Source organism: Dendropsophus ebraccatus, chromosome 5 (genome assembly GCF_027789765.1).
Source record: "Dendropsophus ebraccatus isolate aDenEbr1 chromosome 5, aDenEbr1.pat, whole genome shotgun sequence".
Classification (NCBI taxonomy): domain Eukaryota; kingdom Metazoa; phylum Chordata; class Amphibia; order Anura; family Hylidae; genus Dendropsophus; species Dendropsophus ebraccatus.
In genome coordinates this window covers 125,128,274-125,144,569 of record NC_091458.1, presented here as the reverse complement: position 1 = coordinate 125,144,569, position 16,296 = coordinate 125,128,274, and the positions used below count along the sequence as shown (strand labels likewise).

General features: G+C 45.5%; 1 protein-coding gene and 4 non-coding genes across 5 annotated transcripts; all 5 read right to left on the bottom strand.

Annotated features, from left to right (window-relative positions):
- Positions 1-334: 334 nt before the first annotated feature.
- LOC138792987 (T-complex protein 1 subunit zeta) lies at positions 335-12,807 on the bottom strand. The gene is made up of 14 exons (XM_069971184.1): positions 12,551-12,807; positions 10,680-10,743; positions 9,695-9,829; positions 8,389-8,562; positions 7,891-7,994; positions 7,347-7,457; positions 6,830-6,989; positions 6,091-6,173; positions 5,903-5,999; positions 5,357-5,504; positions 4,809-4,942; positions 4,475-4,577; positions 2,235-2,307; positions 335-628 (listed from the first exon to the last, which is right to left on the bottom strand). Exons 1-14 carry the CDS (start codon positions 12,685-12,687, stop codon positions 556-558), a joined length of 1,596 nt encoding a protein of 531 aa, XP_069827285.1. The 5' UTR covers positions 12,688-12,807; the 3' UTR covers positions 335-555.
- On the bottom strand, positions 1,067-1,197 carry LOC138794256 (small nucleolar RNA SNORA22). The gene has a single exon (XR_011363411.1). It is a non-coding gene; the product is annotated as a small nucleolar RNA SNORA22 (small nucleolar RNA).
- Positions 2,694-2,825, bottom strand: LOC138794254 (small nucleolar RNA SNORA22). Its single transcript, XR_011363409.1, has one exon. It is a non-coding gene; the product is annotated as a small nucleolar RNA SNORA22 (small nucleolar RNA).
- LOC138794257 (small nucleolar RNA SNORA22) lies at positions 6,670-6,804 on the bottom strand. The gene has a single exon (XR_011363412.1). It is a non-coding gene; the product is annotated as a small nucleolar RNA SNORA22 (small nucleolar RNA).
- LOC138794250 (small nucleolar RNA SNORA15) lies at positions 7,534-7,668 on the bottom strand. The gene has a single exon (XR_011363405.1). It is a non-coding gene; the product is annotated as a small nucleolar RNA SNORA15 (small nucleolar RNA).
- Positions 12,808-16,296: the final 3,489 nt, after the last annotated feature.

The following is a 16,296-nucleotide window of genomic DNA, read 5'->3' as shown; positions in this document are numbered from 1 at the left end:
ACCGGGTTCGGGTTCGAGTAGATTCAAACCCGAACGATCGGTATTTGATTAGCTGCGGCTGCTGAACTTGGATAAAGCTCTAAGGTTGTCTGGAAAACATGGATACAGCCAATGACTATATCCATGATTTCCACATAGCCTTAGGGCTTTATCCAAGTTCAGCAGCCACCGCTAATCAAATGCCAAAAGTTCGGGTTTGGATCGACTTGAGCATGCTCCAGGTTCACTCATCTCTACACATAACTCCTTGAGAAGCTCCAATAGATTCCTCCTGCCATATAGAAAGCAGAAAACCCTTTATCAGGCAGAAAGTTTAAAGCAGATGAGAAGTGAAGATTTTGCTTATTCTTTTATTGAGTACAAAGACTGGAGGGCCAACTTGTACACTTCAGTGCCATAAAAAACTGAAATAAATAAATTCTGAAAGTTAGATCAAATGAATTTCAATAGGTGCTATTGTTTTACAGTTTTAAGTGATGTGAAGTCACTGGAACCATCGGTTCAGCTAACCAAAAAAAAAGAAGAGCATAAGAAAAGCATAAAGCAGTCTTCTATTCATCCTTTCAGGGAGGACATTCCTGCTCTCATTATCTCATCCACCAATAGGATATTGCTTGCAATTACCGTGCTAGGAAAAGAAAAAAGAAAAAAGATAAACAATAATGTAATATAGTAAATTGCATTCAGCAAGTACCATGTAATCTGAATAGTTTGCCTTTTTTAGATTAATTTTTTAAATGATTTTGGGTCTTTTATTAGCCGTAAAATTTGTTTTGCGGGTAAATAAACACCCCGCAATACCATGTGTGAACCCTGCGTCTATACATGACTCAATGGGGCATTTCCCCACTATTCAATAGTTAGCTGCAGTCTACAATACAGCAGGTGCTAAGCCTGGCATATACAGCCATCACGGTAACACCAAAATGACAAAGCCTAAATCATACACAGGAACTTAGGTCAGCGTTTGCTGGATCCTAAAAAGCTGCTCTTCCTCCCTTTGTTTCAACATGCTGCGCACACAAAATACACAAGCTAACATATCTGAAAAGAAGCCATCATCAGTCTATGTGCTGTTCTCCTGAATACATGTAGAAGAACGGCATCTTCCATAGCAGAGGAAAAAGAACAGACATTGATCTAGCACAGAACAATAACCAAGGAGCCATGGGGCACACTTGGGTGTTATCTGTGCACAGCTACACAAACTTAAGTGCGTTTTTGCCGTATGAATAACGGATCAGTTTTTAAATAGTTATTTTTAATGTACACTTAAAAAAAATAAAAATCTGTTCTGATCAATGGAAGTCAATAAAAAAATGGATCCAAACACACAACCTGAGGACAAGTGTGGTACTGTTTTTGCACGTACATGTCTGATATACAGTCCGCAAGCAGAATGTGATGCCAAGAGTTCAGTCACATACAATTTATTGTGCCACCAGAAGCTCCAAAACAGTTAAAATTTTTTGCTACTGTATTGACACAGCTGTGTCAGTTCAGCAGTAAATGTAAGCTCCTGGCATCATCATAAATGATATAAGTGAATAGATGATAAAATAAAAGTTAAATATGACCTTCATTTTGAGTTGAGGAGGGGGGGGGAGGAAGAGCGAGAGAGAGACACACAGAGACAGACACAGAGAGAGACACAGAGAGAGAGAGAGAGAGAGAGAGAGAGAGAGAGAGAGAGAGAGAGAGACACACACAGAGACAGAGACACACAGAGAGAGAGATCAATCTGTAGACAAAAAAAAAAAAAAATGGCTGTATCTTTTTCAAAAGCAGGTTGTAAGCTATGAGCAGGGTCATTATTTGGATGGTCGTAATCAATTACAGCTGTTATTTTATATTGTGTGCGCACTGCTGGTGTGTGTGTGTGTGTGTGTGTGTGTGTGTGACCATAGCCTCAAAGCGCCCTTTAACGTAGGTTAACTTACAGACCAAGGTGGAATTTTTTTTTTTAGGTAAAAATGTTGCAGCCAGATGTTCTTATAAAAACTATACTTTTCCTTCAACTGCACAGCAGTCTTGTGTCTGTACCATGTACTACTTCTTTAATGACACAGTGGCACACTGTAGGTAACTGATGCCACTGTGTCATATCACAGGTCTATATAGGACATATACTTTAAAAGTATAAATCTTACACAGAAACCACAAAGGCGGTGTATACAGGGCAATATTAAAACTACTAAAGTCATACTCGGTTCTATACAGGAAACTAGACTCACCAGGAATGAAGAAGCTGCTTCTTAACACTGTAGTTGTCCCAGATTCCTGCCTCTGATGACACCATTGGCTCACCTTTAGTTGAGGAGAGAAAATTGTTAATAAAGGAAATATTTTATACTTTATTAGAAGTAATTGCAGATCCTGGGATAGTTCATACAGTAGTACACAGAGTCTCATACTTTATGAGCTCCAAAACTAAAGTGAATCTCTTGGCTGCAATTCAGGTTCCTAACTGCTGACACTGTTAGATAGCCGTTAGGTCAAGGAGACACATGGTACCTTTCATGTACCAGTCTGTGCTTCTATTCAAATGGGGCATTGAACCCCAATCTCCTGACAAAACCCATAAAACTCAGACACTTACCCCCCATCATGTGGACAGAAGTATTGTTTATGGGAAAACCACTACAAAAAAAAAAGAACCGCAGTCTACAAGCCCAACAAGATAAGCCTTCAGTCTATGTGCTGTTCTCCTGAATACATGTAGAAGAACTTTATCTTCCATTGCAGAGGAAAAAGAACAGACATTGATCTAGCACAGAACTATAACCAAGGGAGCCATAGGGCACACTTGGGTGTTCTCTGTGCACAGCTACAAAAACACTTTAAATGCTTTATGCTCCAGAGTGCCTGATCGTTCTGAGATTTCATTCTACCCGGCAGAGATTTAAGACATCGGGTGCCAGATGCAGCAAAGCAACCCCAAACCATATCCAAGCCTCCTCCATGATTCACAGTAGATATAATGTTCCTCCTTTATTTTTATGTCTAAACATGGAGCTGATGTGACACACCAAAAAGCTCCAGTGTTGATATAACTAGCTTGTCATTATGCAATTTGGCAAACCCCAGTGGCTTATGTGTTACTCAACGTGCCAAAGTTGTGGAGAAAGTATTTGGGAGTAAATTAGACCGATAATAGTTTGTCTAAACTGATGAACTTTAGATGTGCTAAATAAACCAGTGGGTGCACCGGAACGTCAGAGAAAGGCACTGCATCTGAGGAAAAGGGATGCTCCTGCGAAATGTTTTATCTTTCAGACCAACTGGTGTCAGAAAGTTATATAGATTTGTAATTTACTTCTATTTAAACATCTTAAAGGACACCTGTCACCCCTCGTGCCGGGGTGACAGGCTCCCGACCCCCTGTTAGATCCCCCTGGGTCTCGCTTCCTGAGCCGGTCGGGTCACGGAGATATCAGCGCCCGCAGAGTCAGATGCCCATAGAGAATGAATGGGGAGTCCGATGCTCCGTCATTCTCTATGGGCATTGGACATCTCTCAGGGCGCGCCGGGCTTCGGGCGCTGAAATCTCCGTGACCCGACTGGCTCAGGAAGCGGGACCCAGCGGGATCACGTGAGTATAAGGGGATCTAACAGGGGGTCGGGAGCCTGTCACCCCGACACGGGGGTGGGTGGGGGGGGGGGTTTATGGTGACAGGTCCTCTTTAAGTCTTCCTGCTGTATGTCCTGAAGGATGTGGTGGATTCTTTTCCAGTCTGACACGGTGCTCTCTGCTGCCACCTCTGTCCATACCAGGAACTGTCCAGAGCAGTAAAGGTTTTCTATGGGAATTTGCTACTGCTTTGGATAGTTTGCCGTCACCTCTGTTTCCTGTCACAAACAGAGGTGGCAGCAGAGAGAACTTTGACTGGAAAGAAAAATCTAACATCTTGCAGGGCATACAGCAGCTGAGGAGTACAGGGAGGCTTGAGATTTTAAATAAAAATTACAAATCTATATAACTTTCTGACACCAGTTGATGTATTTTTTTTGCCGGAGTTGCCCTTTACAAAAAGTAGAAATCTGGCCAAAGGTGACAAATCAGCTGCAGGCAGGGTGATGCAGTATAATAATAATAAAAAAAAGCTCTTATTGGTCCCCCTGCAGCACTGTCTTACCCCCGCCAAGCAACTGCATCATCACAGTCCAGGCTTAGGAATGCCAGCTCAGTCAGTCAGTGACTGGGGCGGGACACAGCTCCAGTCACTGACTGGCTAAGCAGACCCCTCCTGTGGTAACACTGGAACAAGCCAAAAACTGGAGCTTTGCGGCGGTTAGTGAGCCTGTGATGCGGTGCTCTTGGGGGATGGGTAAGTAGAGCTTTCTTATGTTACCGCACCCCCCTGCCTGCAGCCAATTTTATATTGTGGCCAGCACTCCCCTTTAACATATCAAAACCATAAAAGCCAATAAAACCATTGCAGTCAAAGGATTTATCAGGAAAAACTTGAAATACCTGTATTTAGGTCAACACCAATAAGCTGCCCCGATTCTGCATATTCTGTCTGAAGTTTTACTAATGTTTCTTGAGGGTCATATCCAGAGTTTTGAGCAAGAACCTGCAAGAGGAACAGAAAGTAAACTTCTGGGAACAATGAACTATTAAAGGATCCCCATTATGTTACCAAGTTCTGTCATATAGCCATAGTGATTTGTCAAAAGTTATGAACGGGAGGGGTCTAGGTGCCAATATCCCCAGAGATGGCTAAAATGTGTGTGGCTGCGATTTCAAAAGGAGCTCTTCAGAGTGCAGCGTACAGCTTTATAGAGACTGTTACTTTTATTAGTACCTTAGGAATGATGAGGAGGGCATCAGCAAACGCCTGCACACCAAGCTGGGCTCGGCCCTTCACGTTAGGTTTGTGCTTTACAAGAGCATCAGCAATTGCCACCTCTAAAGCCCCTGCACCTGGCACTACGCTGCCTATGTACAGAAAGAAAAAGAATTGAAAAGGATTAGAATTATGTAAAAATGCCTTTGTTCCTAACTTCTATCTAGTATTTCTTACCCCACGCGCACACAGCATTGGGTTCACTTTACAACTAGATATCCAAATTTTCTATAGATTCTGCATATATGTACATTAGTCAGTTTTTAATACATATGAAAAATGGGAGCTTGTGGACAAAGTGATGGTATTACATAACTCATTGGACTGACTTGTCTAATCCTAATCTAGTAAATGGTACAGGAGATGCTGTGAGGAAACCACTAATTCTCCCCCCCCTATGAAAATAACATACCAAGGGAATCACAATTATTTATTCTCTACGGCTAACACCTAGAGTAGACATGGATTAATCTAGTAAAAAATATGATATTTGAGCTGTAACTCACCATCCTCTATGGCATTTTTGACTGCCCGCAGGCCATCCCTTATGGCATCTTTAATTTGTGTTAATGTGTGTTTATTTGGACCCTTGACAAGCAGGGTGACAGATCTAGGATTTTCACACTGTTCAATAAATGTGAACTTCTCTTCACCCTGAAAAATAAAGTCACAAATATTAAAAATTAAGTGATGCCGACCGTTCACTGAGTTAAAAAGGGTACTCAGAGCAAGATGGGGGAGGGATAAATGGATAGCATAAAGTTTTATTACTTTGTATTATAAGGTCATTAAAATAAATGTATTTTTTTTATTATTTACATACCATTTTATGTTGGCTAGCAGCAGTAAAGCGAGACGCAGGCCTTTCTGCTGCCACTAACATTTGTGGCAGGAACTGAACAGCCGTCCAGGCTCCACAGCTCTGATCCCTGCAGTTCCTGACATGAACAATGATGGCAGCAGGTGGAAGCCCATGTTGCCCCTTACAGCTACCACTGAGCATAACCCGGTATGTAAATTAAAGCAACGTGTAAAGGAAAACATATACTTGCCATGGTGTACTCATAAACAAGACCAGCATGTCCCAAGCAATCAGGGGTGAGATCATCCACAGAGTTCATGGCACTGCCCCCACAGGCCAGGGTAAGTCTAAGGAGGGGGGAAAGCAAGCAAAGTTAATGCTCTAGTTCAAACACATTCACATTGGTCATAGTGGATAGCAATGGAGACCACCCCTCACCTTTCCATATTTCTTCTCTTTGCTCTACGAAGTGCTACAATCCCTTCTTTAGCGAGGGCATCCAATGAGAATGGGTCTATTCCCTGGAAAGAGCAGAAAGCTTGTAAAAAAAGTATGGATATGGGAAAAAAAAATAAACATACACATGGCACCATTGTATGTGAGGTAACAAGAGTATGCATCTTTTATCCTACACTATATCTTTTCCGGTACCACTACTGGAATCTAGTGATTGGTGCGGGATACAACACCCAGACTTCAACCTATCAAAACTTGATAGTAATAATTTGGGGGAGATTTATCAAACATGGTGTAAAGTGAAACTGGCTCAGATTCCACTTTTCAAATTAAAGGTGGAATCTGACCGGTTGCTAGGGGCAACTGAGCCAGTTTCACATTACACCATGTTTGATAAATCTCCCCCCTATGTCTGGAAAAGCAGCTGTAGTTTTACCCTTTATATTCTCACAACAGTGCATGAACTTTTCTATGATCCATAACCATTTAGATGAAAGACTTTTTGGACTTTTCGTTGCTTCATGAACATCCAGTATAAACTCCAGAGAAGCAATGCTGTCTGCGTGTACTGTTCATCTGAATACATACCGGTAAATCAAAGTTTTCACCAGTTGCAGAGGAAAAAGAACAGCTTCTATCTAGCACAAGATAAAAGCCAAAGGTGCTACTAAACACACTTGGGTGTTCCTTGTGCAGATGTATGATGTCGGTAATATCTCACCTTCTGGTTTATCACTATGAAGCCTTTGCCAGAATCTCCGCACACTTTCTGCTTCAATGCAACGATTTTCTTTACCCTCTCCTCAATAAATTTTCTCTCTGCTTTCACTAGTTTTTCACGCTCTTCGGCACTTTTGTAGAAAAACCCAGAATTGACTTCACTGTGGGTATAAAAAAAAATTAAATAAAAAATACATAAATAAAATATTCAATAAAAACAGAAAACAGTATTTTTTTTTATGCTGAAATTTGTAAAGCAAAAAATAAACACTTTCTAGAGGTCAGGCTAAGATAGATATAAATCTATCTATATCTATCGCCACACACACAATCAATCAATCAAGGACTGGGATAAAAGGGGGAGCAAGGAGACATCCCAGCTTACAGCAGATCAGGAGCTTGGGAATACCTGACAATGCACAGGAAAACAGAAGCATTTTTCTATGTTGTAGAAACACAGATGGATATAGAAAAAGTACCATCTGCAGTTTGGAACGTGAATTGCAGCACATACTTACGTTTTCTCATACTCCAGGGACACATTACAGGTGAGAATGAACGCATCCTCCACCCTCTTCTTCATGTCTGGATGACGAGCCCCATGATCAAGCACTAGTCCTCGTATTAACCTATAAAAAAAAAAAAAAAAAAAAAAAAGTCTTAGCTACACAAAGTATTAAGGTAATAGAATTGTGACTGCATGACAAGTGTTCACAACTGTGCTGTAACGCTGCCAAAATAAAAAGGGAACGTCAAATAGCAGAAGCACATGTGTGGTTTACTTTAGCATGGTGTCTGACTGCAAAAACTACCACAAGGTAATGCAGAATTCATCCATGCAGCTGACAAGTCTCCCCAGCTACTTATAAAAGTGTTCCTATAAACTTCCAGGTTCTGTCTAGAAAACAGAAGCATTTATTTCTCTAACCATAAATACTACATTCTGTTATTTGACAAAAAGATTAGATGGTCCAGCAGAATGGATCTACAGGCTATGCTGGAATAGAAGAGGACATAGCACCAGGCTACCTGGGTACATCATAAACTCCTAATACTACTTACGTAGTGTCACTTTCTGTTTTATGCTTCATTTCCATAATTTCCACCATGTACAAATCAATGGGTTCATTGGGTTGTCTTATGGCCAATACAGAGTCCACAACAGCCTGAAAAGCAGAATGCAGTCAAAGATGTTTAGGACAATGTTAGAAAGCAGTTTGAATGACCAAAAAAAAAAAAACAAAAACAAAAAAACAACAACACATTAGTCTTGGTTTACAAGTTGTTTATGTATACACACAGCAGTGTCCAATGACTGAGGCATGGGGAGCACTACAGGTATACACCAAACTACATGTCTGTTGTATTCTCCAATCACTCAATAAACAGTATACTGTGCCATTTTGACTAATGCAAGCATGGCTCTGTCCCCATACTATGCTGTCCTTATAGAGGTTAGCATATAGTCGGTTTTCAGTTCATTTAGACAGGTGAGCCATTACACCTCCCTGAAATGAGTGACTAACAGCACGTGTATAAAGGATCATACCAGATAGTTACCTCGGTTAAAATATCAGCCAGCTCAGCATGTACTTTGGTGCGAAGTGAAGTCCTGGCCACGTTAATGAGGGTTTCTCGGTCCATTTCTTTGGATACCTTAACCTCATCCAAGACTTTAAGTGCTTTCTCCTTTGCTGCTTCAAATCCCTCAGTGACAATTCTTGGGTGGAGACCCTAAAAACACCAAAACCACTAATCATTTTAGAGAAAAAGCAAAGTATTCAACAACAAACTATACATTCTGCTCAGCCATTCACTGTGGCCAGTTATTGCCATGGGATGCGTTCACACTGCGGAGACTGCTCAGAATCCTGCCTGCCTCACTGTCTCAACGTTATGTATAGAGCCCCTCCACTCTCCGCTCAAAGAATCAACATATCAATTCTTTGAGCAGAGAGCCACAATGTCCTTCACAAACCACTGAGATCGTGATTCAGCTCTGAATCTCTGCAGCATGAACGCACTCACAGAGCTGCAGGGACCAGGAGCAGTCAGTGCAGCAGCTGTGAAGGATCAGGGCAGGAGAGTATGGGTTGTTCCTTTAAAGGGGTGCTCCGGTGAAAAATTAGTCCAAGTACTTATCAGTTTCTATATGTGTGTGTCCTGCAGGAAGTGATCAATTTTTTTTTTGCAGTCTGAAATGGGGCTCTCTGCTGCCACCTCTGTCCATGCCAGGAACTGTCCAAGGTAGGAGAGGTTTTCCAAGAGGATTTGCTACTGCTCTGGACAGTTCCTGTAACATAAAGAGCACTATTTCAGACTGGAAAGAATACACCACTTCCTGCAGGACATACAGCAGCTGATTCGTAGGGGGAAGACTTGAGATTTTTAAACAGAAGTAAATTACAAACCTATGTAACCTCCTTGTACCAGTTGATTTGTACAAAAACAAAAACCCAAAACACTATTTCACCAGAGTGGCCCTTTAATGCAACCCAAGACCACTTTAAGAATTATGTATCCCTGGAATACACTTACTATACAACTCTATACGTCCCAGGTCAGTACATGCAGCCTGATAATTAGGGTAGGGTAAGCTCTCAGCAAGCCTGATTTATTTACCGACAAGTAAATTCCTCTACAAACATAGGGGGAGATTTATTAAACATGGTGTAAAGTGAAACTGGCTCAGTTGCCCCTAGCAACCAGTCAGATTCCACCTTTCATTCCTCACACTCTTTGGAAAATGAAAGGTGGAATCTGATTGGTTGCTAGGGGCAACTGAGCCAGTTTCACTTTACACCATGTTTGATAAATCTCCCCTATAGTCGTTTTAGCCATAAGAAGCCTATCATCTCCGGCTTACCTCTGATATGTAGAGATCAGCTTGCTTTAGCAGTTCCCCAATGATCAACACGTTGGAGGTCGTTCCATCTCCTGTAATGTCATCCTGGGCGGTGGCTACTTTTGCAATCAATGAGGCTGTTGGATGCTGGATTTGCTAAAAAACAAACAAACACAGAACTGCTATTAGGTTGGAGGAATGTTCTGTGTTTTTTCCTTACAGTAGTACATGTATTATTTATGGAGGCATTTGTTCCAACAAGTCATCTTACAAATCATTGATTTAATGTGAACTTGTCATGAACAAAACCTGTAACACGAACATGTCAAACGTTTTGATTAGACAGGGTCCCACTACTAAAACCAATCAGAAGATCAGCAGCCCTATAATGGAGATCACCTTGAGCCGGGTGGGGGCGCTGATTACTCCTTAAAGGGGTTGTCTGGCATTCAGCCTTTTTTAATATATTGCTGCTGGTGTATATAAAACAACAAACATGTTATCCTTACCTCTCCCTGCTTCTGTTGTGTCCTCCGCTGACTGCAAAGCCTCCACTTCTAAGACTAACTAGTCTCAGGAGTGACAGCCTGTTCAGCCATATCACTGGCCGCAGGGCTGTCCTATCTCAGACAGTGATTGGCGTTCAGAAGAGAAGGCTCTGCAGTCAGCAGGAGACACTGGTGACACCAGTGAAGGACAAAGAGGGAGCACTGACAGGTAAGGATAATGGGGGAGATTTATCAAACATGGTGTAACGTGAAACTGGCTCAGTTGCCCCTAGCAACCAATCAGATTCCACCTTTTATTTTCCAAAGAGTCTGTGAGGAATGAAAGGTGGAATCTGGTTGGTTTCTAGGGGCAACTGAGACAGTTTCACTTTACACCATGCTTAATAAATCTCCCCCAACATGTTTATTGTTTTATATGCCCTTTAAAAGAGCTTCCTCATTGAATCACATGACTTGTATAAGGAGACAAAAACAAAAGGGACTTATAATATACATACCATTTCATGTAGCAAGACATTGCCGTCCTTGGTGAGCTTGATATCACCGGCTCCAGACACCAACCTGATTAAAAGAGATCACAGCAGGTGAACAACAGCACAACCCTATAGAGCTGCACACACTGCTCAGGGTAGCGATTCTCGTATCTGTATGGGGTCTGTGTCTACCCATTAGCCGTGCATTTACTTTTTCATACTCTTCTATGGAGAGAAGACTAGTAGGAGCCGTGCACCCTCCTCCATGAGTTGCGGACATCTCACACACTAAAGGGAGCTGTCACGCTGCTGTCTATATGTCACCACTGGTTCCCTATGGCTGTTATCCTATAGGAAATGGTGCAGCAGCTACATGGACAATGATTGCATAGGACACCACACACCATGGCTTCTCTACAGCCATAGGAGCCTGCACTATGAGGGTCATAGCAGAACTATACACATAGGGGCAGACGGATCAGTGTGCGTGTACAGGGGCCTGCAGACAGATCAGTGTGTGTGTGTGTGTACAGGGGCCTGCAGACGGATCAGTGTGCGTGTACAGGGGCCTGCAGACAGATCAGTGTGTGTGTGTGTGTACAGGGGCCTGCAGACGGATCAGTGTGTGTGTGTACAGGGGCCTGCAGACGGATCAGTGTGTGTGTGTACAGGGGCCTGCAGACGGATCAGTGTGTGTGTGTACAGGGGCCTGCAGACGGATCAGTGTGTGTGTGTACAGGGGCCTGCAGACGGATCAGTGTGTGCCCGTACAGGGGCAGACGGATCAGTGTGTGTGTGTACAGGGGCCTGCAGACGGATCAGTGTGTGTGTGTGTGTACAGGGGCCTGCAGACGGATCAGTGTGTGTGTACAGGGGCCTGCAGACGGATCAGTGTGTGCCCGTACAGGGGCAGACGGATCAGAGTGTGCCCGTACAGGGGCAGACGGATCAGAGTGTGCCCGTACAGGGGCCTGCAGACGGATCAGTGTGTGTGTGTGTACAGGGGCCTGCAGACGGATCAGTGTGTGTGTACAGGGGCCTGCAGACGGATCAGTGTGTGCCCGTACAGGGGCAGACGGATCAGAGTGTGTGCGTACAGGGGCAGACGGATCAGAGTGTGCGCGTACAGGGGCAGACGGATCAGTGTGTGCGCGTACAGGGGCAGACGGATCAGAGTGTGCGCGTACAGGGGCAGACGGATCAGAGTGTGCGCGTACAGGGGCAGACGGATCAGTGTGTGCGCGTACAGGGGCAGACGGATCAGTGTGTGTGTACAGGGGCAGACGGATCAGTGTGTGTGCGTACAGGGGCAGACGGATCAGTGTGTGTGTACAGGGGAAGACGGATCAGTGTGTGTGTACAGGGGCAGACGGATCAGTGTGTGTGTACAGGGGCAGACGGATCAGTGTGTGTGTACAGGGGCAGACGGATCAGTGTGTGTGTACAGGGGCAGACGGATCAGTGTGTGTATGTACAGGGGCAGACGGATCAGTGTGTGTGTGTACAGGGGCAGACGGATCAGTGTGTGTGTGTACAGGGGCAGACGGATCAGTGTGTGCGTACAGGGGCAGACGGATCAGTGTGTGTGTGTACAGGGGCAGACGGATCAGTGTGTGTGTGTACAGGGGCAGACGGATCAGTGTGTGTGTGTACAGGGGCAGACGGATCAGTGTGTGTGTGTACAGGGGAAGACGGATCAGTGTGTGTGTACAGGGGCAGACGGATCAGTGTGTATAGCATACATAGCGTACAGTATACAGAATAAGACTCCATATAAGGCCACACCCGCTCTGCTCTACCAGCGCTCCCCCCAACCACAGCCCGGCTATAGCGAGGTCCCCGCACTCGTACACGAGCAGCAGCCCGCCCCTGGCCCCCCCGGCCCGCACTCTTACATCTTCATGGTTCCCTTAGGCCCCAGATTAGTCCTCAGCACGTCCTGGAGGCCGCGGGCGGCGCTGATGTTCACAGCGAGTGCCGCATGGGCCCGGGCTACCTCGGCTTTGGGGTTGAGCGCTTTGACAGCAGCCATTGTGGTGGAGCGAGGAGGCTCGTGAGGAGACGAGGAGAAGCGTGCGGGAACACAATGACCAAGCCCCGGCCTTCCCTGCACGCCGCGAGCGCAAGAGACAGGGGCCGGCGCTTCCAGAACAATCTAGCATGCTCTGCCGGCAAATCCCGCCCAGCACGCTCTCTGATTGGTTGAAGGAGAGGCGCTGTTCTATGAGTGGCTGACTTGATGCGTCATCTCGCGAGATCCTCAATGAACGTTACAACGGCCTGGAGGAAGTGACTGTCACATGTGACCTGTTGCCGGGCGCAGTGGCGGCCTCGCGGGACAGTGTGACGTCACTTACAGGATAGCCCGTGTAGAAAATGTATAAAACTACGTGTTTGCCGTCATTTACTCGCATGTATACACATACACAGTGTTAATGGATGGCAGTACTGCTACACTAAGGTCACTAGAAGTGCAGCACGTGAAGGCAGACATTTTTCTTACAAGAAAACGATATAACTTTCATGCACTCCTCAGGGGGCGCCATTAAAGGCTGAAGTCTCCTGTGGGAATGAAATTGTTCACAGCTTGTTGTCTAGGTTACCGACCACCACTCTGCTCTAAAAGCAGTGCTTGGACTGGAATACATATACTGTAGGATGCAGAGTTCAGCACTCAGGTTGCTAGTCAAGCGTGAGTGGCTGGGAAGAGGGTGGAGGCAGCTGGAGTACATGCCGTTCTGCCCTCTTGCCTAGTTACTTGGCGCTGAGACGCTTGATTAAAGTCTACCTGTCGTAGAGGCATCAAAAGTTTTTATGACTCCAGGAGTGTTGATACCCGTACCAAGTGCGCTACTCTCCCAGCTCTGTCACGTGATAAGTTGAGCTCCTAATGTAAGTCTAAGGGTCCTATTCCAGGGGCCGAGCAGGGCCCGATCAACCAGATCGGCGCTCGTTTACTGGGCCTATTCCACGACCCGACAATTGTTAGCGAGGGCTGCAGGGACATCGTTACAGATGTCCTTGCAGCCCTTGTTTCATACATTACCTGTCTAGGCGCAGATCTTCTCCCGGTCCCGCCTCTCACGGCAGCATCAGCTTCGGAGAGGCCTGACTGAACGGACAGAAGGCTCAGCCAATCACTGGCTACAGTGGTCCTGGCCAGTGATTGGCTGAGCGATGTCAGCTCAGGCATGCCGCTCCGAAGCTGATGCTGCCGTGCGGGACCGGGAGGAGGAAAAGACCTGCACCTGGACAGGTAATGTTTGTGAAATCGTTGGTCGCCCTCCGCGCCCCTGCTATTCCACGTAGCGATGCGTGGGTGGCGACCCATGATTTTAGGTTTGAACCTAAATGAACGATCAGCCGATGACACAATCTCTCAGGCTGGTTCGGCCGATTATCGCTTCGTGGAATAGGCGCCTAAGGCACTGACACAGTGGGGAGCACAGCACAGCCACAGGGTCTGAATAGTCAAAACTTTTGATGTGTAAGAAGTTTTCCCAAACGGCGGGTACACTTTAATGCAGCAGCCACAGCCCGCACAGCTCTGGGAGTCGGGTCGTGACATCACCATGTTATCCAGGAAGTGACATTACCATTTTATCCAGGAAGTGACATCACCATTTTATCCAGGAAGTGAAGCCTTGATGCAGTAGTAAGTAAGCAGTAAGTGCAGGGGAAAAAAAGCACTTTATAAGCATTTCTCATAATAAGTGTATATTGGTAATTCGTATAATATTTGGAGGGCAATACAATACTTTAATAAACATTTTCGCCTGTCTCCTTTAACTCTGCTGCATCCATACATTTCATTACGCTATCTGGATCATGTGACCTGATCAGACAGCATCTTGACATCTCAGATGTCAAACTGCATCCTCTCTTTCAGATCTGCTACCAATCCTATGAGCAGCTAGAGCCAGTATCATCTCTGCCTGCTGGACAGTAATCAGCTCTATATATTTCTGAATAAGCTAAGAGACTAACTATGGTATACGGTCAGGGAGGCTGAACCCTTAAATCATTATAACTGTGACAGAAGCTGTAGTCATCAGTAACTCTGATAGGAGTTAGTTATTGACCTTGTAGAGCAGTCATGTCAAACTCTGGCCCTCGGACCAAATCTGGCCCGCGGTGCCATTATTTTCGGTCCTCCTAGGAAATCAATTGATTTCCTAGAGCTGGCCCGCTGATAGGTCATCGCAACAGATTATAATATGGGCGGTCTTCTGGACCGCCCATACTATATTCTGTTGCGATGTGCGCTAGGAACCTGTCACCCCTAGACAGCTCCCGAACCCACTCTACTCCTGGATATGGCCCATATAATTACATCATCCTGCCGGTACGGCTCCAGATGCCGATCATCTGCGCGGACGGCCATTTGCTGCGGCATTGGCATCAGGAGCGGGACCAGCAGGATGGCGTAAGTATAGGGGCCATATCCAGGGGTAGAGTGGGTTTGGGAGCCGTGCAGGGGTGACAGGTTCAGGCCGCAGGCAGATCTGGCTCCTCCCCCTCCTTTCCTCCTGGCATGTGAGCCAAAGCTCCGTGTAGGAGACACAGTAAGGCTTGAGCAACAGCATGTGAGGGCCTTTACAGGCTCTGGCTATTGCATGGGGACTATTCTGGGGGGATGGCTACTGCATGGGGACTATTATGGGAGGCGGACTACTTAATGGGGACTTTTATGGGAGGCTGGCTACTTCATGGGGACTGTTATGGGAGGATGGCTACTGCATGACCACTATTATGGGAGGCTGGCTACTTCATGAAGATTATTCTGGGGGGATGGCTACTGCATGGGGACTATTAGGGGGGATGGCTACTGCATGGGGACTATTATGGGAGGCTGGCTACTGCATGGGGACTATTATGGGAGGCTGGCTACTTGATGGGGACTATTATGGGAGGCTGGCTACTTCATGGGGACTATTATAGGAGGCTGGCTGGCTACTTCATGGGGCACTATTGTGGGAGGCTGGATACTATATGGGGCACTATTGTGGGAGGTTAGATACTAAATGAGGCACTATTGTGGGATGTGGCTACTATATTGGGCACTATTGTGGGGAGCGGACTACTATATGGGACTCTATTGTGGGGGCTGGCTACTATATGGGACTCTATTGTGGGGGTCTGGCTACTATATGGGCCACTATTGGGAGGGCTTGATACTATATGGGTCTCTTTTGGGGGGGCTGGCTACTATATGGGACACTATTGTGGGCGCTGGCTACTATATGGGACTCTATTGTGGGGCTGGCTACTATATGGGACTCTATTGTGGGGGCTGGCTACTATATGGGACTCTATTGTGGGGCTGGCTACTATATGGGACTCTATTGTGGGGGCTGGCTACTATATGGGACTCTATTGTGGGGGCTGGCTACTATATGGGACTCTATTGTGGGGGGTATAGATACTATATGGGACACTATTACTATGTGAGGCACTATATGGAAAACGATTTGTGGAGCTGAGTTCTAAAAGGGGCACCATTGTGGGGATTTATCATATCATTTATGGTAGTGCAAAGTACTTGGTGACGCACACCACTCTGACAGTACCAGGAACGCTCCACGCCGCTCTGAAAGTTACAGATAAGCTGCTTGTGTGCTTAAATGAATATCAAGGTTGG

Excerpts from the sequence above, each read along its gene's own strand:
- LOC138792987 (XM_069971184.1), bottom strand. The coding sequence starts at position 12,687 with ATGGCTGCTGTCAAAGCGCTCAACCCCAAAGCCGAGGTAGCCCGGGCC. Across the intron at positions 6,174-6,829 it reads TCATAGTGATAAACCAGAAG|GGAATAGACCCATTCTCATT; the intron begins GTGAGATATTAC and ends TGCTCTTTCCAG. Across the intron at positions 629-2,234 it reads AAGCAGCTTCTTCATTCCTG|CACGGTAATTGCAAGCAATA; the intron begins GTGAGTCTAGTT and ends TTCTTTTCCTAG.